The 26,836-nt window shown below is 40.6% G+C and overlaps 1 protein-coding gene across 5 annotated transcripts in view; it reads left to right on the forward strand.

The window, feature by feature from the left end:
• DLC1 (DLC1 Rho GTPase activating protein) overlaps window positions 1-26,836 on the forward strand; it is a 519,553-nt gene that overhangs the window by 328,983 nt on the left and 163,734 nt on the right. Inside the window, exon 1 of one of the 5 annotated variants that reach the window (XM_012105839.5) lies at window positions 5,932-6,085. The exons of the other annotated variants lie outside the window; for them this stretch is intronic. Within the exon in view, the coding sequence (XP_011961229.2) occupies window positions 5,947-6,085 (139 nt within the window). The 5' untranslated portion in view covers window positions 5,932-5,946. Of the gene's footprint in view, window positions 1-5,931; window positions 6,086-26,836 lie in introns of those variants that run through there. 5 annotated transcript variants of the gene reach the window in all.

Consider the following 26,836-nt stretch of genomic DNA (forward strand, 5'->3'; position numbering starts at 1 on the left):
TTTACCTTTTTGCTTCACTTCAAAAGGAGAGGCCCCGTCCTGTATGATTCTGATATTCACCATGTCCATCTTCCCCTCTGGGCCAGAATTAGCGATCTAGTCAATCCCATCTTTAGCAGTTGTGAGAATGCTGTTTCAAAGTCACAAGGCTGTCCAGAAGCAGGGCTGAAATAAAGCCTGTTTCTGTCTTCGTCTGTTTTGGCTACTTTGACAGAATACCATAGACTGAGTGGCTTACAAACAACAGAAATTTATTTCTCACAGTCTGGAGCTGGCAAGTCTAAGATCAAGGTGCTGGCTGATTCAGTGTCTGAGGGCTAAATTCCCGGTTCATAGACACTGTCTTCTTGCTGAACCCTCACATGGCAGAAATGGCAGAAGAGCTCTCTGGGGTCTCTTTTTTAAGGGCACTAATCCCATTCATAAGGGCTTCACTCTCATAACCCCATCACCTTCTAAAAGCTCTACCTCCTTACCATCAGAATTTGGGGGTAACACAAACATTCCATAGCAGTTTCCTTTTTCACAGGCGTGACTTCTCTCAGCCCAGGTGAACTTTGTTTCAGAAAGCATGAGATATCCATAGTTGAAAAGGAAATTAAAAATTGTTGCATTAGTCAAGAAGAAAAGGAAGTCTTTTTCTCTCTTGTTATATTTGTTTCCTGTTCTATTACACCCTTTCCTCTTTTATATTTATTCAACACTATGCCCTAAACAAGTTTTTACTCTGAAAGATAGTATGATTTTGGTATATATCATTAGTTGCAGAGAAAGTCTCTGAACTTTGATCATTAACTCCCATCAGTAAAACTTTCTTAGCATAGAACCCAAATATATACATTTATTTGTAAATTAGGTAATAAATCACTATACTTATGTGCTTTGCACATTTGACAAAAGTATAAATATTTAAAGAACTATATACATAGATATCGATTCTAAGAGAGTCCTGTCTGCCAGATCAGAGATCACCAAGAATATGGTCATTATGGTCTTCTGGTCCATCAAGCATACATAGATACCTAACAGTGTACACGACCTTGACTTGAGCCCTTTGAGAACGTTAGAGTTTATCACAAAAGAGATGCTCAACCAAATTCAGTGTAACCCTTAGCATTCCAAAGTGTTAATAGCTCAATTGTGTCCAACTCTTTGCGACCCTGTGGACTGTATAGCCTTCCAGGCTCCTCTGTCCATGGAATTCTCCAGGGAAGAATACTGAAGTGGATTGCCATTCCCTTCTCCAGGGCATCTTCCCATCCCAGGGATCGAACTTGGGTCTCTCGAATTGCAGGCAGATTCTTCTCTGAGCCACTAGGGAAGCCCCTTAGTGTTCCAAACGTAGAGGCAAATTAAGAAATAAAATTGCCATTTGCACCAAATGTAGTAGTAAATGTACAAATGTAGTAAATGCAGTAAAGATGATCATATTAATTAAACAAAATTCAAAACGAAGCAGTCATTGGCAGCATGTAATCTACATGCTAGATGTTATTCACTGGAGTAAACAGAAACCATTTACACATTCTTCAGAGGTACAGAAGCTTCAGACTATGAATTCTCCTTGACATGGGCTTTTGGATACCTACCTAATGGAAGAGAACTCCTTTGTGAAGTTACAGCCCTGGAGATAGACTTATTTTGCCAGGGCAGACATTGTCATTCCCTAAACCTGCTGTCCTATTGCAGGGGCTGTCTCACTCACAGGGCTTAACCAAATGCAGGTTAATAATTTCCTTCCTGTACCAAAGACCTAGGTCCATGCATGCCAGTGACTCTTAATAACCATTCCATTTCCCATCATTGACATTGTTTAGAAAGAATCTACCAGAACTTTGAAAGTGTTAATCATTCAGTTGTGTCCAGCTCTTTTTGACCCCATGGACTATAGCCTGCCAGGCTGTCTCTCCATGGAATTCTCCAGGGGAGAATACTGGAGTGGGTAGCCATTCCCTTCTCATGGGGATCTTCCCAACTCAGGAATCGAACCCATGTCTCGTGCATTGGCAGGAAGATTCTTTTCCTTCTGAGCCAACTTTGAGTAGTCCTAAAAGGGTTAAGTAAGTTGCATCAGCAAATGAGAGTAACCATAAGACCAAAGCAGATTTATGTTACACTGGCTCAGACTAGAAGGTGTCCCTGCTGTTAGATCAAAGCACACAGACCTAGAAACACTATGAAATTAAAAGATTTATTTGCAATAAGAAGATGACATTTATAAATTAGATAAAATCTGTAATACATTGCCAGAGTGGGATGATTTGCTTAGATGGCAAATGCTAGAGACATACATAAGCCAGAATCTCTAGCTTGGTATACTGACTAGAATCCCTACTCTCCAGGGATCTAGATGAGTTTGCAAAGCTTCCTCAGGTCAGAGGGCAGCTCCACCAATGGCTGAAACTCGTCCTTTATCATAAAAAGCAGGAGCTGAAAAGCAATCAGGGCATGGTGCTGCTATTTTCACTGCTCTTACAATTCCCCGCAGGATCTTGAAAAATACCAAATGACTTCTCGTATTCCCACTCCTCCCATCTGCTAAGCTGAGACCAATACTAATTATCACATACTGTATTCACCTCTCACAATTACAGGAGACTTGGATTATCTCAAATTTGTAGAAATATAACTTGAGGAGTTATTCTATAAACAATAAATTCTGAAAGCCACTTTTTTGTTGTGGAACATTTCTGATGGCCAGTAAGTGCAGATAGAAAACAGAAATAAAAATATAATTTTAAGTTGGTTGTGTATTAGAATGTTGTTTGCACCATACCCATGGTATGTGGCCAAGTTTCTCCATAAGAACTTGAAATGACCTCACAATGAAATTTGGATTTAATGGGTTTTTAGAAATAAGGGGCCGAGTTGCCAGCCCTACTTTGGGCTATGGTAAAATCAGAAATTAAAGCCCACCTTGCTTGAAAACATTTAGCTGTGTCTCTCCTCTCCAGTAATCTCTCAGTAAAAGTTACATTATGGGAATTCCCTGGCAGTCCAGTGGTTAAGAATCCTCACTTCACTATAGGGAGCACAGGTTCCATTCCTGGGGAGGAAACTAAGATATCACATGCCATGCAATGTGGCCAGAAAAGAAAAAAGCAACCTTTATGTTGGTATTTTCCTTTTAAAAAAACGTAAAAATCTTTCAGATAGTTTAGGTCATTCTACCTAATGGAACCTGTACTTAGCATAAGAAGATTTTTCTAAGAAGCAATGTATCAAACTAGGAGTATTGTCCTGCAAAGAGAGTGCTGCAAAGAAGGAGAGTCCTTTGGGAACACTTTGGAGATCTGAGTCGAGTGCTCCATCATTTGACAATATGTTTTGACTAGCTCTTGGTTCTCTTGACTGATTGACCTTGATGTTCCATAGGTGGCATCACCTCAAACATCTAAAACTCTGGCTTCTTCCTCCACACAGTGGGTCCAGTGGTGGTTTTAGTTGGATAAGATTATGACGTTTTGATCCATAACTTAGCATCAGCTGAGCCTAGGTAGTTTTAATGAATCAGTATCATCACTATTATTTGTTTCTGAACATTAAAATTGATTGGGAGGCTAATGAGTTTTGGACGCAGACAGCACTGGGTGTGAATCCTGGATCTGCCAATTACTATCTGACCTTTCTCAAAACATTTCTCTCTGTGTTTCAGCTTCCTCATCAATAAAGAGGACAAAGTAACACTGATAGTAGTCGATATAACAGTAGTGGTCTATATAAGTGGGTCTACAGCCAGTGCTAGGAGAGCCTGTGATACATCATAGGTACTCAGTAAATGCTATTTCCTCTCTTTCGCTGCCCCCTCCTTTCTGTGTTTGGGTAGAGAAGAGCTTTGTGCCTTTGTAGTCGGTCTCTTTGCATGACTCAGACTATCAGTTGTTGATATCTGTGCTAGAAATGACTGCATGTCCCTGACTCTATCATAGTTCTAGAAGTTTAGATGAAGTCCACGCCTAACAGGAGTGAGGAATCCAGGCTACCTTTTCCTTCTCAGTGCTCCTTGGCACATGCTTCAATCATAGAACTAATCACACTATTTTGAAATCATTTGTGAGTCAGTGTGATTTTTTCCCTCCTCCAAGACAGAGCCAGGGTTCCATTTATCTTCAGCTTCCCCATCCCTAGCACAGGGTGTGCCCCTGCTTATGCTATGGTTGCTTCATGCTGCTCCTCTGCAAAAAGTGTCCACGTAGACCTGTTCTGTTCCATCTGACCAGTAAACGAGTAAACTTGGTTCAAAGTGCCCAGGCTTCTTTGAAGGACACACACACATACACACAGACTTTGGGTGCTTCGTTTTAAAAGGGAACCAGGTATTAGGCAGTCCGATTTTTTGAGATTTTTATGGAGACTATTCCCTTGGGGTTGTCTCCCACAGGCACAGAGGTCTACATGCCTCAGCAGTTGGTACTGACTCCTTATCTATGCCCAGCCCAGGGATAAAGCAGAGTGGTATCTACCAAGGAGCACGTTCTCAGTTTGGAGGGACTCAAGGGCATGAGCACCCTGGAAACAGTAAATTTAGGACACATGAGTTACTGATAAGGAGTAGTACTAGTATTAGTTGTAACTCGTGAGCACAACTACACTAATTTAATTCTCACCCTTTGTATAATTCAGTTGTCAAAGGTGACGGGAAAAAGGATGCACACTACAGAAATTTGGAGATTCAGGATCAGCGTGGGTTGAAAATGATTTCATGTACAAAAATAATTACAATAATAATTAGCATTTGCATCATGCCTTGCGATTTACTAAGTGCTTTTACAGCATCTTGTAATTTTGAAAAGTTATAAATTAGCTCTTAGATACTATCTGATGCCAGTATTAAGCCTCCATGCCAAAGGCTGAAAGTTGTAAGATTTGACTTAGGGAACAGTGAAAAAAGACAGGATTATTAACGCATTGTAAGGCAGAAAATCAGCCAAACTCACTGGCAGAGAAATAGATTTACTTGGCATTTTAGAAACTCAAAAACATATCTTGTAAAAGAAGCAGTTGGCCCATATTTTGATTTCATGGTGCTTGGCACTATTTATTTTTTAAATTCTTTTGGGCAGAGTTTTTGATGTGCAATTACAATGATGAAGTTTGCTTAGCGGGAGCCAAAAGATTCACAAAACCAAAGGACATCTGATCCTTATTTAAGGGCAAAACCTAGAATTATCTGATGAAACCACTGGCTGTAAGTAGAAGCATAGTTAGAGGGGAAATACGAGGAGCTGATTAATATTTCGCTTTAAAACGCAGGTGTCTGTTTCCTAGAGGGAATCTAGATTGATCTGAAGAATGTTCGCTACAGCCCTAGCTCCTTCCCACAACCACAACTAAAGGCTGGACTTTCTGTCTCATAAACAGCCTAATGTAGAAACACACATGAGCTAATAAAACACAAATGTGAGTGAGAATTAGCCGTGAAGATGGAAGACAGCCCCACCTGCCCACCCCTCCTCTCCCTCCGTCCCTTTTCTGCCTCCTGCCCGGCCTTTCCTTCAAAACACGCAAGGGTACCCATCCTGCCAGGGCAGGGGGACACGTTATTGCCTAGACCAACAGCCGAGCTCTGCCAAGTCAGGTTACTGGATCACACAGGAAGCCAAAATCATCTAGACAGCCACGAAGGCAGCCCGAGAGCTGCGCGCGGGTGTCGCGGGCTCACTTGTAAGCCTTTCCAGATGTGGCAGCCGCGCGGGTCTGGCGCGGGGCCAGGCGGCCGCCTGCAGTCGGCGCTCCCCGGGCCGCGGCGCGAGCCCAGCCGCAATGCCCGGCTCCTGAGGGCGCGGGGCTCGCGCGCGGCTCGCTCGCCCCCGGGCCCGGCGCGCACGCACCCCGGCCGCCTCGCACGGCGACCGCCCGCCGCCGGGGAGGGACCGCCGCAGGAGCGAGCCCCGCGGGAGGGTTGCGGCGCCGGGGCTGCGCTGAAGTCCGCTGCGGCGGCGGCGGATGGGGGACCCCGAGGCCCACGTGATGGCGCGGCCCCCGAGAGCCCCTCTCCGGAGGTCCTTCAGTGATCACATCCGAGACTCCACGGCCAGAGCCCTGGATGTCATTTGGAAAAACACCCGAGACAGGCGGCTGGCAGGTGAGAGGCGAAGAGGGGCGGGCGAGGACGAGAGGTCTGAAAAGGAAAACAATTAAATATACAGGCGCAGTTATTAACTCGGATCATGCAAGAGCTCATCAACGGGGTGAAGTTCATCACTGTCATGGCAAGGATTTCAGTCTCCCTTGTTCTGAGGTTTAGCTTTTCTGGAGTGATTTTTTTTTTTTTTTTTTTTGAAACTCCAGTGCCTCTCTGGTTTCTGGTCTGATCATTTCTAGATAAGGTTTTATGAGAGGTTTTGTGGGTTGTTTTGTTTTCTTTTTTTTAACCTTGAAAACAAAAGCAAGGACCTTTCAAATGTCAGGGAATCAGTGGTGATAAACAACACCAGGCGAAAGCACCGAGGTCGGATGGGCCGGGGAGGGTCAGCGGTGGAGCTGGTCTGGTGAGGTGGCCTGGCCTATGCAGAGAGGGGCCTGGGAGGCTGAGTGGCAGGGGAGTCATCTATGCAGCCCAGTGAAAGCCTGCTGGTATTTCCTCTGGCAGCCTGGGGCTGCTCTGAGTTCCAAGAGGGTGTCAGGTATGCTGGAGGCAGGCGTTTGAAATATAATAAAACATAAATACAGTGTGCAGTTCAAACGTTCTAGGGTTCGTGTGACAGAATGGCAGACTGTTCGAAAGGGTGTGTTAAGGAAAAGGGAACCTCTGCCTGATTGTGGTGTTAAGAATATTCATAAACTGATTTAAAAAATAGCTTCTCACGATAAAAAACAAAACCTCTCTGCATCCAGGGAAGGCACCCCAATAGTGTTTAATGCCTCCTTCTTGTTTGCTCTCCAAGTCTGTATACTTCTGCTATTTGCATGGATGGGTCAAAGATTATGTTTTCTTAACCTTCTTGGTTAATCCAATTGTTTTTCCGTAGAGTGAATGAAGTTCTCAACGGTTAAAAATATTGGATGTGGCCTCCAAGTGTCAATCCAGGTTTCTGTGCTATGTGTTCTTGATAAAAGGCCCTTTGACTTTTACCTAATTGTACTGACATGACTTGAAGAGGTGAAAGTTAAGGTTTGTGATTGTGATAAAGTATATTAGGAAGATAATCTGCCAGTTACTTATCATTGTAGGCTGTAAATTTGTCTCAAATGCCCACGAAAATCTTTCTCTCTGTTAAACTAAATAATACTGCTCAGAACTGGGAAAGAGTAAACAATGTCAAGTCTACCATAAGGTAGTGAAGAAAGAGTAAAACATTTTAGATTTAATAATTTTATTGTGGCTTTAGAGTAAAATATGATACCCTGAAGAAATCCAACTTTATAGTGTTTTTTTTTAAGTAGATTTGAGTAATAACAATTTCCAGTTGGCCAAAAGAAGTTTAAGACATAAGATATGGGAGTGTAAAATTCATGACTCTATTGACTGACTCTTTAAAAAAAATGGTTGCTTCACTGTTGCTTTTCTTGACAAATCCTTTGTCCCAAGTGGAAAGATTTCACAAATCATGCCTTATTAAAAATAACACAAAAATATTTTATTGTAGCTTGGTGCTCTAATTTGAAACTAGAGGTTGATTCAAACAGTCTTGCTTCCCAAACCTCCTCTTGAATTTTCATAAATGAAGAGCTTTTGACAGCTGTTGGTCTCTTAGAATAAGGATATTATCCCTAGAAAGTTATTGTCTCTCCTTTGTCATTTGTCTGTTATATATTAATGGTCTGTATGGAGTCCAAAATATAGCACCTCATGAAGACCTCCTGGAGAAAAATAGTTACTTTTTGCATGTGATAAAAAGTAAACATTTCCCCAGCTCTAACAGCAAATGGGACTTTAGCTTTAGGTCTACTGAAGGAAGAAATTCTTTATCTTGTCAGGGTTCTCTAAGACAAATCTGAACCTCTTTGGTAATTTACACAGTAGAATAGCCAGATATGATACTTGAACAAGAAAGGACTTTGGCTACCATAGCTAACTGTGATTGCTGGGGACTTGGACTCTTTCTGTGTCCTCTCCTGCTTGGCTCATAGCTCAGTCAAGTGGAGACCTATTTGGTGCACATCCAGACCTCAGGACACTTCTACACTTTCCCTCAAACGTCTCCTCTGCACCCCCTCCCACTGGCCAAAGGCTAAATATTAGCTGTTAATTATCCACAGAAAGCCACTTCTCTAAACATCAAATCCAGTCTTTATTCTACATCACACCACTTTGCCCTCTCTTGCAGAATGGAGGGCAGTAGAAAATCCAAACCGCCCACTTCTCTTATGCTGTGAAGTTAATGAGGTGACAGGTGAAACGTGTTTGGAGGCCTCTAGAGGGAAATAACTTCTGTTAATAGTACCTGGAATGTTATTTCCATGATGGTCTTTACCTTGATGACTTTCACCAAGTTTCTCAAACACTAATCTGAGATTTCAGTTTCTTTCAGAGGTTTCACCTGACTGGAGTGTTTGGCCGTGGGACAGAGTTTTAAGTTTCCTTGTTAGATATCTTCTTTCTCAATCAATGTAGGTCTCTGTTTTTCTCTCTCTTACACACATACGCACATGCACACACATGCACACACATGCACACACACACACACACACACACACTACATAACTTAGAAGCTCCTAGTTCTTCTACTCCAAACGGTGTTACATATGCAAACCATCGTTTACCTCTCCCTGCCTTAAACTCTTATGTATAAAACAAATTCCATCTGTTATTTTTGAGGATCCACAGCCTCACATAAACGAAAGACGGAGCTGGTGCTTGCTGCTAGCGAAAGACCGGCAAGTCGCGAGGAGTGACAGGACAGACTGTCCTAACTGCATCCCCCTTTATGTGTAATTACTGGTTCTGCACAACCACAGCCCACGGGGCTTCTCTGACTCCCGTCCTCTCTGCAACCATTATTCTCAGCTTCTTTTCTTTCCTAAAAGCATAGGACAGCACTGTGTTTTCAGGGAATTAGAACTTTGAGGTTAACAGTGAGTGGCAGGTGGGGCTGACAGCCCTTCTTGGGACAAACGGTGCATCGGTCTTACGTGTGTGCTATGTCCTTGCCACTCTTCCCCTTGGGCTCAGGGGCATCTTGGCTATGGGGAGCATTTCACTCCTGAAAAACCTGTTTCCCCTTAATCCTTTCATGTAGGACTTCACATTTTTGTGCCAATGGATCTCTTTAGCATTCTGGTGAAACCTCTGAACTCACTTCTCAGAATAGTATTTTTAAATATATTAATAAAATGTATAAAATTAGAGCAGAAACCAATTAGAATGAAATATAGGGATCAAGGTGTTCAAACCCAAAATTTGTGGTATGTCACTATAACATGAATGAATTCTATAATAGGATAATGTGTTCAAAACAGGTGCTACGTCGCTTCAGTCGTGTCCGACTCTTTGAGACCCTATGGACTGTAGCCCACCAGGCTTCTCTGTCCATGGGATTCAATGTAGGGAATTAAATATAAATTTGATGTTTTTAAAAGATGTGGGTGTGCAGATTGTTACTGCAGCCATAATTAATAGCATTAAACTGAACAACCATCCTTAATTCGTCTCCTTGTCACCAACCATCATAGAGAGGAAATCCTGGGCAACAACATCCGTATCTAGGTGGCAACATGCAGATCTTCAGCTTTCCTGTTTAGTGGCTGAATGGGGCCGGCAGCGTCCCATGAACATCTATGGACAGAACTGCAGTCGTGTGTGATCTGGAGTGGGTGTGACAACTGCCATAACTATAGAGGAAGGATGAGTGTAAATGGTATTTTGTGATAACTGTAATGTGGTTTGGAAGAGTCTCACTCCCACTGGTGATGAAGTCACAGGGATACTAGCACCACTGTGTGGAATGGTGTCAATTTGTCAACATTCATAATTCAAAAAAATGCTACATCTCAGTTACGTTTAGTGACAATAAAAATGTTATTTCCCCCTCCAAGTTCATGGACACCTTGAATTCTCTCCATAGACCCTGAATTAAAAATGCCTGCTTAATGCTTTCAGTCAAAAATTCTTATTGCCTGAGATGCTAGCCTATCGTACATGAGATGGCTGGAATCCTTTGATGTATATTTCACAAAGATCCACTAACAAGTTTAAACTGATGCACCAACAGGACTCCCTCTAAGGAAATTTTAAAAAATATATATTAAGATAAGAAAGACACAGAGAGATGGAAAGTAAGGCAAAATCCAGAGGACATATGTGAAGTATCTTTCATCAACTTGGAAAGTGGACTGAACAAATTAACCAAAAAGCAATAAAATATTAGCTTTTATTTAACCTGTAATAAGATAAGAACAGGGCTTCCCTGGTAGCTCAGTTGGTAAAGAATTCACCTGCAATTGCAAGAGACTCTAGTTCGATTCCTGGGTTGGGAGGATCCCCTGGAGGAGGGCATGACAACCCACTCCAGTATTCTTTCCTGCAGAATCCCAAGGACAGGGGAGCCTGGCAGGCTACAGTCCATGGGGTTACAAAGAGTCGGACACAACTGAGCAACTAAGCACACACACACAAGATAAGAACAATTTCTATAGTGTAAGACATACTGATTTTTTTAAGTATTCAATCTATTCTCTTAGGGAAAGATGACATAAGGGGAATAAACCTAAATACTCCAACCTATTATGAACACACGTCACTAGTTCCGTGGCTAAACACTAAAGAGAGAAGGAACTGAATTGCCTATGAAGAAATTAAGAAAACTTAGACTGGTCTCAGTGAGATCCCAGGGACTGTGGCGCCTGGTGGGCTGCGGTCTATGGGGTCGCACAGAGTCTGACACGACTGAAGCGACTTAGCAGCAGCAGCAGCAGTGAGATTCAATAGGCAGAGAATAAATGCTTCAGATATCTCTGTTAGGTTAGAGCCCCCCTCCCCGCCCCTGGGGATACTTTGTTGGATGTTCAGCATCTTCTATCTTTTGGAAAGTAGATTTTTACATTTCAGCTGACCAAGTCTCCACTTCACCAGTAGAAAAGAATGCTTGACACACTGTGCAGTATATTGGCTCTGAATTCAGTAGGGCATCAAGAATTCTGGCCCATTTCCCATGACAGGCAACCACAAACACTGACTCCTGTGAACTGTTTTCTACTCATTGGTTCACCGTGAAAAGCAAGTAAGGGCAAATAGAATGTCTTTTAACCAGGAGTGATGTATGCCTCAAACTATGCAGGCTCCTCCAGTAAACAAAGACTTCTCTAGAAGAATGCAACACTATGGAACATTTTGAAGGGCCTGAGAGACAACCATTAATGATGCTTCATGAGACACAGTTGCCTTCTGAAGGGTGGATATGAGCGTGTATTAAATTAGATGTTACTATTTCAGTTAAAAAAAAAAAAAAAGAAGCATTCTGATGTTGAGACCAACTTGAATGAGAAGGAATATAATATAGTTACTGAGCGAGCTGGCTGTGCTATCAGACTGCCTGGGTAACTTTGGGCAAGTGTGTTCCTCACCAATTTAAAAAGGGATGAAAATAGTATCTATGCCATAAATTGTTTTAAGGATCATGTGAGTTACTATGCAAAGTCCTCAGAAAAGTCATTGTCATAAGTAAACCCTCTGTCAGCTTTTGGTTGGTATAACTTCCTGTTTCCTTATGCTCTACTTGCAAGGAAGCTTTGCCCCTAGAGGGTGACACCCCAACATTTGCCTAAGTCTTTTGGGCAAAAGTAGTTCACCAGTCCTAAGGAAATGAAAAGAAAAGGTAACATTTGAATGGAACTTGGGGTTTACTTCTGTACCTGTGGGGCAAAACAAAGAAGACTCTAACGAAGGTGACTTTTACAGAACCTGGGTTGAAATCCAGAAAGAATTGACTAGAGAATGACTGTTTTCACACGCTGATGAGGGAATCAGTCTTTGGATATGAGTTTGTCAGGCTAGATATATTATACAATATCTGAGAGTCTTCTCAAACGAGTCGGAACCTGCTTTGAAAATTGCTAGATAGTTGGAGCCAAACATGGGAAAGAGAGCAGCACCAGCAGGCGAGATCCAAGCACGTGGGCCAGCTCTGAAGTAGGAAAAAGTGTGCTCAACATCAAGGCTGCCGCTTGAAAGGGATAGTTCTCACACCTCCCTTTCTGGAGCGAAACTTCTGTAACTTTCTTCATCTAAAATAGTACGTCTCTCCAGAAAAGAATGGCATAAAATAGTATGTATGAACAGCCAGCATAGTTTGCCAAAGGTCATTACAATTACAACCACGAGATGTGTTCAAAGTCAGGGGCTTAATAGAAGGGTTGTATTTGTGACTTCCCTACTGGCTTCCCTGATGGCTCAATCTGTAAAGAGTCTGCCTGCAGTTCAGGAAACCTTGATTTGATCCCTGGGTTGGAAATATTTCCTGGAGAAGGGAATGGCTACCCACCCCAATATTCTTGCCTGGAGAATTCCATGGACAGAGGAGCCTGGTGGGCTGTAGTCCATGGGGTTGCAAAGAGTCGGGCACAACGGAGTGACTGTTTCATATTAGTGACAGGTCTGCCTAAGCATCAAAATCTGTATCATGAAACCAAAACTGGATTTAAAAGAACATTCCACTGGAGGACCTCTATTTTAGAGGAATGATTAAGGAGTAGAGTGAAGTCAAGCTTGCCTTCTATGTGTTTTGCAATTTCTTGTTCCTGTCACTTAATAATAATAGGCCATTCTTGAAGAAAGAAGATATGCTGTTCACAAGGCGTGTGTTGGGGCTGTTTACTTGTAATGATGATGTGTTCATATTGATCCTTCCGTGCTCTTCCCACATTGCTTGTGAACAACCGCTGATATTTATGAATCATTTTCCTGGAATTATTGATGAAGACCTAACCATGGAAAAAACCGAAGTTACTCATTCCTTTAATAATCAAACTAGCAACTACAGGACTACTGTTACATTCCTCAGGCAATCATCAAAGACAAAGCAGCTAGTATGAACTAATTTTTTTGTAATATGAACTAAATATGGCACCCAGCCTGAGGTGGTTATTATCACTGGATGCATTCTTTATGACAAATAATATAATAACAATAAGTTGTCATTTGAGTGTTTACCAAGTGCTTTAATCTTAAAAATGATCCTGAGAGGTATGTACTACTATTTTTATTTCCATTTAAGCTAGGGTATTTTTGGCAGTACCTTAAAAATCCATTAATGAATGTCCATGGGCAAAAATCAGAAACATCCAAATATGCCATCATCATTAATTAATATCACAAATATGTATTGAGAATCTGTCATATGCGAAGTGTTGTGCTAAGCACCAGATAACTAACAAGACAGACACAGTCCTTAACCACCAGCCATGAACATCACATCTGAATTCTACCTTTGAATTTAAGAAGGATCCAGCATGGGCAACATGAACCCCATTTTCTTGAGGAAGAACTGTGCAGTGTCTCTTGACTTTGAGAGAGGTCTAAAACTTGTCACTGATTTGATCTTTAAACCAGTGACTCTCGAGGGGATGAGAAAAGACACACTTGGAAGGGGCAGTATTGGAAAGAACACATGTAGTTTTTAAAGATATACAAGATCCGTTTATTGTTTCCATAGTGCAAACTGCATCTTCCACAATGCTGAAGATAGAGAAATCATGCACAGGTGGGAGGGATGGAACATGAGCAGAGTAACCTATAAATGTAAATCAGTAAATCAGCCCATCAGAGGACAACCCCATGGAGCAAGGGGAGACCCTCTCTGCAAAGAAGGATCAGGCAAATTAGTGCATCTTCCCTGATGAACTAGCCATTCTCTTCATGGAACAAAGACTCGATACCTCCAAAGTGCTATGAGATCATAGCTTTAATTGTTTCTTTTAAGATGAGATACTGACTTTTTTACAAAGTTGAAATGTACTAAAGTTTAAAATATGTCACTATCTAAAACAGGGTGCTTTTGACTGATTCAGAATTCCAAATGAGCTAAACTTGGAGATTGTGTTTTAAATATTTTAGTTTATTGATGAGATTGATCTCAGATCTCAACATACATGGGCTATAGACTTAAAATAGATTTTTCTAAGTCTTTTGTTATTTCACAGAATTTCTCATGGAACCAAATTGGAAGTGAGGACATTTTTTCTTCCCATAATAACTTTAAAAGAGATATTCCTATTTTGGATTTTGAAAAGAAAAGAAAGATAATGATGGATGAGTTATATTAAAATATGACATAATTATTACACCTCAAAAAATACAGCATAATTATTATTTTCTTAAATGTTTACCAGTCACCAAGGTTATATCATACTCTGAACAGAAAAATACTTGAGGTAATAGAATTTGAGGGTCAAGTATGTAATCATGGGGGCTTCCGTAGTGGCTCAAACAGTAAAGAATCTGCCTGCAGTACAGGAGACCCAGGTTCGATCCCTGAATCAGGAAGATCCCCTGGAGAAGGGAATGGGTACCTGCTCCAGTATTCTTTCCTGGAGAATTCTGTGGATAGAAGAGCCTGGTGAGCTACAGTTCATAGGATGACAAAGAGACCCAATTGAACAACTAACACACACACCCATATAATCATAGTGAAGCAATTCTGTATTCTCGTATATATATAATGATCTCAAAAAATTTTTAGTTCATTTCAGATCAGTAACATTCTAGATTGCTTTCAGTAATTTGAAAATTAGAGAAAAAATAATTTGAATATTAATTATCCATCAAATGCAGAGTTTAAATCAGTGAGAAAATTACCAAAGAAGGTATGACTTTGAATTAGTACTGCTTTTATCAGCTTCCACATTTTAGAGCATATTTTGAGTACTGAAAGTATGTTCACCTATCATGGCCTCATTTTCTCTTAAAAGTGACTTCTCTAATATATTCCAAAAAATCCAGTTAATTGTGGCATCTTAGTATTTCCAAGTAGAGAAGCCAAAGGATGAAAGAAAGCAAGAAAGTTTTTAAAGCTGAACATTTTGTTTTCAAATAAGGGGCCTTAGAGAAAATGTGAGATATGGCTCAGAGGCTGTACAACCAAGAAGGCAGACACCATCCCCTGAAGCAGAGTGACAGAGGGTTTTTGCATTGCATGGGCATAACCTTGTACTAGCTATAAATTAGCTAATTTTGATTGTGCACTGACTATAATGCTAGCTGTTAGAAAATATACAGCGTAAATTACTGTCCCTAGACTTCCACAGTTTAGAGTCTAGTTGGAAGGAAAAAAAGTAACCTACAGAGAAAACTAGCCTCTAGGGCATGGTTTGACGGATCCCATAAGGCGCTTGCTGAACCAGTCAATATCTGTCCCTCCCCCTTGCGTCCCTCCTTTTCTCTTCCCTCATTTCTTCTTTCCTCCCTCTTTCCCTCTCTCCTTCCTCCCCTTCCTCCCACTGTCTCTCTCCTGTCTGCCTACAGTAGGAACTGACTACTGACCCAAGTACATTAATAAAAGACATCCAGACTATGTCATTACTGGTTTTTCTGTACTTTGGTAGAGTCATGCTTATTTGTATCCCAATAAACATTATTTATACGTGAAAATTTCTTTGAGATAACTAGCTTTTCAAATCATGAATTATCACTTTTCCATTATTGCACATGGAAATGAAAACATTTGAATCATTGCAGAGAAGAGCCTCTGTGTCACTATGAGGATGTGACAGCAGTGGTGTGTGTGTGTGTGTGTGTGTGTGTGTGTGTGTGCTCGGAGGATGATAAATACAGAGGTTTCATATTGAAAATTTTTTTCACAATAGCATTGATATGTTCAGCCAGATAAGTTATATGGATGTTCCTCAACACTGGGAAAAAAAATCCTCACACTAGTAACTGAATGGATTCACCTGTTTGCCTCCTAAGTATCCCACCACAGTTTTGCTCCAGTGTAGGCTGGAAGCAATAAGGTTTGTCCTTTTTTGAGATAGTCATGGACCCACACCTTGCATTCAGTATAACACAAATGTATTCCCAGTCAAAAGTTCAGTAAGGGCTTGAGAGTGGCAACCAGGAGGTGAAGAGAACAGAGGCTGTTTTTATGATTTGCCGAGATATCCAGTCTCCTCTTTATTTGATTAGTAAAAATATCTTTGTGTTGAATTCAGTGTCAGTTTTGATCCTGTACTGCAAGAATCTCTAATCAGTAAATTATTTCCGTCAAGAGCTGAAACACTATTAATGAAAAACTAATTAACAGCCTCTCAATGAAATCACCAGGACATAGCAAAAAACACAGCATATTTTGCCGGCTGAAATCTTGCTTGGTAATCTCTAAGTATCCTGACACCACAAATCACTTTTCTCTCTGTGTCTCTTAAAGGCATTTATTATCAGTATGAACACATCTAGGCAGTTGTGTACACACACACACGGACACTCAGCACACACACGTACATCCCTCAGGAAGCCAAGACTTCAGGGAACCTCTTCTCAAAAACAGACTAAGGCTCTCTGATTTACAGGATGCTGATGTAAAAGTCACAACGTAGCATCTGGTTGTTGACAGTCTGGAGTAGGGGCAGAGATTCAGCTCCTTTAATGATGTCTAGACTTTGTTTTATCTTGTAGAATTTTGGTGACATATTTAGTTTTTTGCAGACAACTTTCAAATCACTGACTCAGCATTCGGTGTGGATCCGCTTATCATGAGCCATCATCTCTAATCTGGTTTTGAATAGCAGGATGTTGTAGGTCCAGATTGAAGTGTGACCTCTGAATGTTTTCCATTCATGCTTGATTACTATATCCTAGAGGTCTAGACAGTGTTATTGGTTTCTCACCAACATAAACATCTGGCCAAAAAAAAGAGAGCTAAACTGGATGAGTAAGGACATTCCTCATATACCTTTACAATATGCTATATTTAAAATAAAACTTTTGAAAACGAAACCCATCTCAGGTTGTAAAGGATGCCATCAAACATATTGTTTTTCACCTCAGATGAGTCAGTCTTTGGACTATAATTTTTCACCGATGAAAACAAGTTTGAGCATGTACTTTCAGACTGCAAAAGGAACACCTCTCCTTTGTGCTATTACAAGAAGCTAGAATTTCATTTAGTGAATTCCAGCCAAATGAAATGAGCACACGCACATTGACTCATGTGTAGCTCCTGGGTGAACAAATGAGATGATAAACCAGTGGGGGCAGGAAAGGAATGGTAGGACCAAACCCACAGCAACGTGTGGATGAGCATGGTACCAGGCCTTCTCAAGTCTTAGTTCACCTGGGTAGATTTTCTTATTGTAAGTGTTATTGATTGATAGGAACTCTGCTGCTGCTGCTGCTGCTGCTGCTGCTGCTGCTGCTGCTGCTGTTAAGTCGCTTCAGTCGTGTCTGACTCTCTGCGACCCCATAGACGGCAGCCCACCAGGCTCCCCCATCCCTGGGATTCTCCAGGCAAGAACACTGGAGTGGGTTGCCATTTCCTTCTCCAATGCAGGAAAGTGAAAAGTGAAAATGAAGTCATGTCCAACTCTTAGTGACCCCACAGACTATAGCCTACCAGGCTCCTCTGTCCATGGAACTTTCCAGACAAGAGTACTGGAGTGGGGTGCCATTGCCTTCTCTGAGGAACTCTGGAGAGGGCTTATTTAACAGCCGGCACTCATTCCCAGGTGGCACAGTGGTCAAGAATCTGCTTGCCAATGCAGGAGACCCAAGAGATGTGGGTTTGATCCCTGGGTCAGGAAGATCCCCTGGAGAAGGAAATGGCAACCCGAACCAGTATTCTTGCCTGGGGATCTCATGGACAGAGGAGCCTGGCCGGCTACAGTCCATGGGGTCACAAAGAGTCAGACACGACTGAATGATTGAGCACACACCGGAGTAGAATACTGTCCCACTCAGTTACAGGGAAAACTGAGGTCCTTTCTTTTATGCTAGGGCTACAGACCACATGCAACCAAATGCCAGCAAAACTTGTGTGCAGCTGGGAGCACCAGGATGAGAAATGTAGAGGTGTGACAAGACAACCCAAGGATGCCTTATTTGTGTTCTTTGTATGCAGGTGGCCCTGATAGCAATAGGATGGGAACAGCACTGGAAATGTTACACATAGGATACTGTACATTTGTGAGATGTACATTCAGTAATGGATCCCAATTTGTGTACAACATCTTGTGCATAATATTTATTAAGCTTCTTTCTTTCTTCTTTCCTTCTTTTTTTTTTGGCTAGGGTAAGAAAAGAAGAGAAAGATTTCTTTCAGTCTTTCAGTGATCCTTTGTATAAATTGGTGACTTAGAACCCAAGCTGTGTTTCCAGCCAGAGCTCTTTGGCGCAGCATAATCTTTGCACAACTGAAGATAAACATGGAGGCTAAACCTCAGAAAAGTGATTTCAAAGTGCAGGCTGAAAATCTATTGTAAATGCCCCTTTGCCCCATTTAAGACAATAACAACAGTTTGTGACCAGCCACGCTGCACAAACCCCAAGGATTAGCCAAGTGTTAATAAGAGCCAAGTGTTAATAAGCTGGGAAATGGGAAAAAATAAACATTTAATATTTTTTAAAGAAAGAAAGGGAAATAAAAAGAAGGCATCTGGAAAGGGCCTTAACAGGGAGGTAAGGGTAAACCCCTGCTCACTGATCACACCAGAATGAATGGGTCAAAACAGCGCACCCATCTTCTCAGCCACCGCCACACGCATTCCAGGTTCCCATTCTTGTGAGGTCAGTTCGCAGAAAATGTTTTTATTTCTGTTACCCTGAGCATGACTCCCACTTTGCCCATGAAGTATTCCTGGCTTGAACCTTCATGGCCTTTCATCCTCATTAATCCCCCTACCAACCCACACAGACCCTGACTGCAGCCGATTTTGTGACTGTCTGCTTTTTCTTTACCCAGTTTGCACTGAAAATGATCTACAAGTTGAATTAGGTCAGAATTCATAATCTGTCCTGTGTGTGCTTACTTTCCTGTCCTTGTTCCATATTCTTGTCCCTACCTGGACTTAAAGTGTTTTAACTGATTAATGAAACACCATGACATGAGCTATCTACTTTTCTCTACATAAAAGTGCATGCTTTTGAATCACAATAACTTATGTAACATCTGTGCTTTTAAATAGAGTCTAGGAAAATAGCATTTTGTAATTTTTATTACAATGGAAAAAAGCTGACCCATACTTTGGACCCAGTGAGCTCCAAGGGTCAAAAGCCAAGTGCTTTTAATAACTTTTTAAGAGTAGGTAATCCTTGCTCACTTTGAAGACTGAAGCATGTACTAATTGCTTTTGTAAAATGAAGGTGATGTTGCTTTAGCTAATGGTCCATGCAGTCTTACCCTGGGACACTTGATCACAGTGTCTCATGTGGCTTAAATTGCTGTTTTCATAACATACTCGCTGTTTTTTTGCTTCGATACAGTTCAGGTAACATTTGAAATCAGTACCTTTTCCTTCCAAAAATATTATATCCAAAAACATCTTTAGATATGTTATCAATTAGCTAATGGCAAGATTATCATTAATTAATTAAATGTTTGACATACAAGAAAAATGTATCAACCACTAACTTCAGTAATAAAACATTAAAATTACTGTCTCAAAATTTTTAATTTAAAATTACTGTGTGCCCCTCCTGAATCCCATTCCCTCCCATTTCCTCCCCAACTCCCCCTGACATTCTAGTCCTGAACTTGGGATTCAATCCTTCCCATGATGGTTTTGCCCTCTTATTATATATGTAAGTAACCCAGAACAATGTTAATTATTATTTTGCACATTTAAAATTTTTAAGTGGGACCATACTGCAGATATCATTCTGTAAGTCATCTTGCTCAGAATTATATTTTTGAATCTATTTTTTATCAATTAAGCTTTTTATTGATGTTTAGTTTTTGTTCAATATTATATGGGCTTCTCAGGTGGCACATGGTAAGGAATCCTCCTGCCAGTGCAGGAGACTCAAGAAATGTGAGTTCCATTCCTGGGTGGGAAAGATCCCCTGGAGTAGGGAATGACACCCCACTCCAGTATTCTTGCCTGGAAAATTCCATGGAGGAGCCTGGCGGGCCACAGTCCATGGAGCTGCTAAGGGTCAGACTCGACTGAGCAACTGAGCACACAGTATAGTGAGTCACAATTTTTAAAGGTGATACTTAAGTTTATAGTTATTATAAAATTGTGACTATAGTGTCTGTGTTACATGATATATCCTTGTAGCTTATTTTATACTTAATAGTTTGCATATCTTGCTACCCTAACCCTGTATTGCAACTCCCCACGGGTAACTACTAGTTTGTTCTTTAGTCTATTTTGTTGTTGTTGTTGTTATTTTCACTAGTTTGTTGTGTATTTTTTAATTCCATATATAAGTGATAACATAGCATTTGTCTTTCTCTGTCTGACTTATTTCACTTAGCATAATACCTTCCAAGATCATCCATGTTGTTTGCAAATGGCAACATTTCATTGTTTCTTATGGCTGAATAGTTTCTTTATCCATTTATCTGTTGATGGACACTTAGGTTGCTTCCTCATCTTGACAATTATAAGTAATGCTGCTATAAACACTGTGGTGCCTGAATCTTTTTGAATTACTATTTTCGTTCTTTTTTGGTATATACTCAGGACTGGAATTAAGTCATATGGTATTTCTGTTTTCAGTGTTTTGAGAAACCTCCATATTCTTTTCCACAGTGGCTGTACCAATTTACATTCCCACCAACTCTGTATGTAAGAGCTTCCTTTTCTCTACATCCTCACCAACATTTGTTATTTATGTTCTTTTTGATGATAGCTGTTCTGAAGGTGTGAAGTGATATCTCATTGTGATTTTGATTTGCATTTCCCTGATGATTAGCAGTGCTGAGCATCTTTTCATGTGCCTGTTGGCTATCTACATTTCCTCTTTGGCACAATGTCTATTCAGGTATTCTACCTATTTTTTAATCATATTGCTTGGTTTTGGTTTTTGTTTTGATGTTGAATTGTATGAACTGTTTATTAATGTTGACTATTAATCCTTTATCACTCATATTATTTGCAAATATTTTCTCCCATTCAGTATGTTGTTTTTTGTTTTGTCGATGGTTTCCTTTGCTATGCAAAAGCTTTTAAGTTTAATTAGGTCCCATTTATTTATTTTTACTTTTAGAGGCAGTTCCAAAAAAATACTGCTGAGATTTATGTCAAAAAAATATTCTCTATAGGTTTTCCTTGAGAATTATTTTATTCATGGTGAAACTTAAAAGATCATTTGCTCTTATTATTTATTTTATGAATATGCTGTATTTTACTTAGTCATCCTTCAGCTGAAAGGCATTTAGTTTGTTTTCAGTTATGCGCTATTACAAGGACTTACTATTAGGAATGAATACTATTGTTTATACCTCTCTGTACATACGTGTAGAAGTTTCTCTGTGACGGAGTAATTCTTGTAAGGATGGGATTTCTTAGTAAGTTATGCGCATCTTATATGGCCAAACTGTTCAAACTGTGGTAGGTGTTCATGTATTGCACACCCAGTATCTCAATAGAAGAATACCAAATATCTCAATAGAAGAATACCCAATATCTCAATAGAAGAGAATTTTTCAAGGGCTGTAAAACTCGTAGAATATTTACTTAAAAAAAAAACACAAAAATATAAAGAGTATAAGATATTAACAAAGTCAAATTTATATATATCAATATATATGTATGAGTACATATAAATGTATGTGTTCTTATATATATAGTCATATACATATATAAATTTTTATATGTATATATCGTATATAAGTATATCATGAAGGGATTTATAAGTTATTAATAGAATTAAGCAAAAATTAGATAAATAGGGTTGGAATGAAGCTTATAAATAATGAATAATATTTTTCATTTTAATATGTAATTAAATATCTGCTTAAAAGTGATAATACATGTCAAGTTCATTTATGCCTGTACAAATGTAGCTTAAGGGTTTCCCAGGTGGCTCAATGGTAAAGCATCTGCCTACCAGTGCAGGAGACATGGATTCAATCCCTGGGTCAGGAAGATCCCCTGGAGTAGGAAATGGCAACCCAGTCCAGCATTCTTGCCTGGAAAATTCCATGGAAGATGGAGCCTAGTGGGCTACAGTCCATGGGGTCACAAAGAGTTGGACGCAACTGAGCGACTGAGCTGTTGCACTCGTGCCACTTAGGTACATGATGAGGATAGAAAATGGAGGGAAAATCTATCCGAGAATTAGAGGAAACAGAAAGTGTGACTCAGAAATAATATTCTCACAATAACCTATTTTAAGAACTACCTGCTGCTGCTGCTGCTAAGGCACTTCAGTCGTGTCCAACTCTGTGCGACCCCATAGACGGCAGCCCATCAGGCTCCCCCATCCCTGGGATTCTCTAGTCAAGAACACTGGAGTGGGTTGCTGTTTCCTTCTCCAATGCATGAAAGCGAAAAGTGAAAGTGAAGTCGCTCAGTCGTGTCCGACTCTTGGCGACCCCATGGTCTGCAGCCTACCAGGCTCCTCCGTCCATGGGATTTTCTAGGCAAGAGTACTAGAGTGGCTTGCCATTGCCTTCTCCGAAGAAATACCTCCTCTTCACCAAAGTTAAAAAAAGATTCCCCTGAAGGCTTCCATGAGGACCAAGGGTTCCCCGGAATAAGTGTGAAAACCTGGCATAAGGGACAAACCTTTTTTTTTTTTTTTTTTGCCGTTCCATGCAGCATGTAGAATCTTACTTCCCTGATGAGGGATCAAACCTGAGCCTCTTCTATTGGAAGCACAGAGTCCTAACCACTGAACTGCCAGGGAAGTCCCAGGGACAAATGTCACTGAAGAGCAAGTCTTTCCTCAGATGATGGATAATTATCCTCAAATGGCAGAAGCATTAATTTTTCAAAAAATAAGTGTAGATTTTATTTTTTTATTCTTCTTTGTTAAATAAGTAAAAAGCAATGCTTTATTTAAAGATATCTTTTGTAAGCAAAGCATCATGCTTTAGAATGATATGCCTGTTAAAGATCAATGTCTTTACCTCAACTTTTTCTCAGAGAGATATAACTAAAGATGGTTATTGAGTTTTAAAACTGAGACTGCTGAGTAAGGGCATGGTGGCCTCTGCACATGCATTTTCCCATCCACCTAGCAGTCTTTCCTCTTTCTGTATTGATAAGTTGGAAGTAGTGCACTGTGTGGTACTGTGAAGACCTCAGATATGATTGTGGAAATGGGCTCCTCAGAGTTGCCTGGCAATATTGGTGAATTTATGGCTTCCTTAGTTAAATGATCTCTTTTCACTTTACCGTTGATCACAAGTCATTCTTTGAGAACATGAAGTCTGGATGGAAACAAGCCATGCTCTGTAAAGCATATGCTGATTTTCTTATAATCACATAATTATTGATTTTCCTCCTAATTTTGATGCCTTTTATAATTTCTCATGGAATATGTTCCCCTCAAGCAATTCTTTTAAGTTCTTTCTGTTCTTCTCCTTGAAATATAAACCTTGTCCCTTCTTTTAAGTCTCCTGTTTCAGTTAGAATGTCTCTAATATCCATAATTTTTATACTAAATTTACTTATTCAATGACAGTCACGATAAAAATGATTATTTTTAGCACTCATAATTGACATTTAGAACGAACGCTGTTTCCCACACCAACAGTAGTGCCCATACCCCAAAAAAGGACTTAACGAAAGAAATTGTAGCTAAAGTTTTTAAACTTTTTTTTTTTAACTCAGAAGGATGATAAGTTTCCTCAGCTTGCTGACATTTAGTTTTAGCTGGACCCCTGACATGCAGTGTGGGGCTCTGCTCAGAGCCTCTCTTGTAGTGTTGTTTAATACTTACATAACACTGTGAAGTGGGCTTCCCTGGGGGCTCAGATGGTAAAGAATCTGCCTACCAGTGAAGACCTGGGTTTAATCTCTGGGTCATGAAGATCCCCTGGAGAAGGGAATGGCTACCCTCTCCAGTATTCTTGCCTAGAGAATCCCATGGAGAGAAGAGCCTGGTAGCTACAGTCTGCAGGGTTGCAAAGAGTCAGACACGACTGAGCAACTATGTGCACACATATGAGTAGATTCTGAAGTAGGTTTATTAGCCCTGTCATATTTTTGTTTTACAAATGAGGAAATATGTCCAGACAGGTAAGTAACTGGCCAAAAATCACGTAACACGTCCAAAATTGACAAGTTCTTCACTTTTCCGTAAAACTTATCTTTTCATCTCAGTTCATCACTAATTTTTCTCTTCCTTCGTACCTTGCACTCCTTCCATCCACTAGTCTCGTCAGCTCCCCCAGCAAAATGCCTGGAGGTTCTGACTGCCATCGTCAGAACTGCCAACCTGGGCCAAGCCACCATCACTCCAACCTGTGTTCATACTGTTGTCTCTTAACTGGCCTCCCAATGGACAGAGGAGCCTGGTGAGCTATGGTCCATGCAGTCACAAAGAGTCAAACACAACTGAGCAACTCAGCCTGCACTCACTCACTTTTGCCTCTGCCTCTCTCTAGTAGTATATTCCAAGCATGCAACCTGAGGGATATTTTTAAATGTAAATCATGTCCTGTAACTGCTCAACTCAAAACCCTTAGTAGCTTTCCCTTGCACTTAGAATAAAATCTGTACTCTGGCCAAGAAGCCTTCACCTGACCTGAAGCCTGCCTGCCTCTCTTAAGTCACCTTCTTATATTCTCCTCCAGCTCATTCCTTTCCCTGTACTCTGGCCTCTGCTCTTCCTTGGCAATTGCTGTTCCCTCCTCTAGGAAAACTCTTCCTGATAGTCACATGGCTCTCTCGTTCACTTCATCCAGGTCTCCAATAAATGGTACCTCAACTGAGAGGCCATTCTTGCTCATTCTATTAAAATCACATTCTCCCATCAACCAGTTGCAATCTTTTCATCCCAGTATGTTGTGGGTTTGTTTATCTCTCTCTTTCCTTCTAAAATCTACATTCTTCTTTGAAGCCGAAACCAAATGCATATATACATATTGCCAAAAGCAGAAATGCATGTATGAACATTGTATATCAAAATATACAAGTAGATTTAGTATAGAACCAACTAAAAGAAAAAAATAGGTATCAGGAAGTTGAGACAAAACATCTCACGTTCTTTCTGTATCAACCAAACACTTAGGAGCTATTTGGATCAGTACCCTCTCCCTTGTACATCATGTATATTGTTTTTTCATAAATTATTTTTGGATTATATCCTTAATTTTATGTGATAATTCCTAAAGCTCAAACTATTATCAGTCAGTTCAGTTCAGTTCAGTCACTCAGTCATGTCCGACTCTTTGCGACCCCATGAATCGCAGCACGCCAGGCCTCCCTGTCAATCACCAACTCCCGGAGTTCACTCCGACTCACGTCCATCGAGTCAGTGATGCCATCCAGCCATCCCATCCTCTGTCGTCCCCTTCTCCTCCTGCCCCCAATCCCTCCCAGCATCAGAGTCTTTTCCAATGAGTCAACTCTCCGCATGAGGTGGCCAAAGTGCTGGAGTTTCAGCTTTAGCATCATTCCTTCCAAAGAAATCCCAGGGCTGATCTCCTTCAGAATGGACTGGTTGGATCTCCTTGCAGTCCAAGGGACTCTCAAGAGTCTTCTCCAACCCCACAGTTCAAAAGCATTAATTCTTCAGCGCTCAGCCCTATATATATATATATATATATATATATATATATATATATATATGGTATGATAGTTACACCTGTGTCAACCAGCATTAGTTAAGCCTTTCTCCTTTATCTATTTTATCTATGTACATGTCTGTCTATTTACACATTTATCTATCTACTCATCTAGCTAGCTAGCCAACTTTGTCTATCTTATCCTCACCTTTAAACTCTAATCCTGTATCTCCAACTGTCTACTGGACATGTTCATCAAATGTTGGTGGTCTTGCAACATGAGATTAAACTCAACAATTGCAAGGTTAACCTCATAAACTTCTATAGGTTGCCTCCCCAACCCTGTATCCCTCATACCACCTTGGTGATCAAATACTATCAAATTCACTTTCTGTGTATCTCAGTGTCTGCCCCGTCCTTTCCCGTTCCACATCCACCACCGGGGCACAGACTGCCATTATTTTTCAGGAGATAAAGTCTAACAAGTCTTCTAAGTTACAAGTCCTTGTAACTCCAGCATCTGCCACTTCAATCCATCTTGCATGCCACTGCCATCTTAACTTTGTCACTGTTTTTGCCCAAAACCCTTGTGTTGTGCAGTTCTTAGGCATGTATAACCAAAATCATTTGTGCATTTGTGAAGGTCTTCTGTTACCTAGATGAACTCTCTTTAGTCATCCCTATCTCCCTGTGTTCCACTAAAGCGCTATGCTCATTTCTCCTCCAACAGAGCAGAGTCCCCTAGTACAAGTCATCTCCACCTTTCAATTCTCTTGCTTTTATAACATTTAGAACAATGTCAGCCTTTATTGATGTCCATGTTATTTGAAGTCTTGTAACACAAAGAGCCTCTTGATGAAAGTGAAAGAGGAAAGTTAAAAAGTTGGCTTAAAGCTCAACATTCAGAAAACTAAGATCATGGTATCCAGTCCCATCACTTCATGGCAAACAGATGGGGAAACAGTGGAAACAGTGTCGGACTTTATTTTTCTGGGCTCTAAAATCACTGCAGATGGTGATTGCAGCCATGAAATTAAAACGCTTACTCCTTGGAAGGAAAGTTATGACCAAACTAGACAGCATATTCAAAAGCAGAGACATTACTTTGCCAACAAAGGTCCGTCTAGTCAAGGCTATGGTTTTTCCTGTGGTCATGTATGGATGTGAGAGTTAGACTATAAAGAAAGCTGAGCACCGAAGAATTGGTGCTTTTGAACTGTGGTGTTGGAGAAGACTCTTGAGAGTCCCTTGGACTGCAAGGAGATCCAACCAGTCCATCCTAA

The sequence above is a fragment of the Ovis aries genome, chromosome 26 (assembly GCF_016772045.2).
Source record: "Ovis aries strain OAR_USU_Benz2616 breed Rambouillet chromosome 26, ARS-UI_Ramb_v3.0, whole genome shotgun sequence".
NCBI classification, from domain to species: Eukaryota; Metazoa; Chordata; class Mammalia; order Artiodactyla; family Bovidae; genus Ovis; species Ovis aries.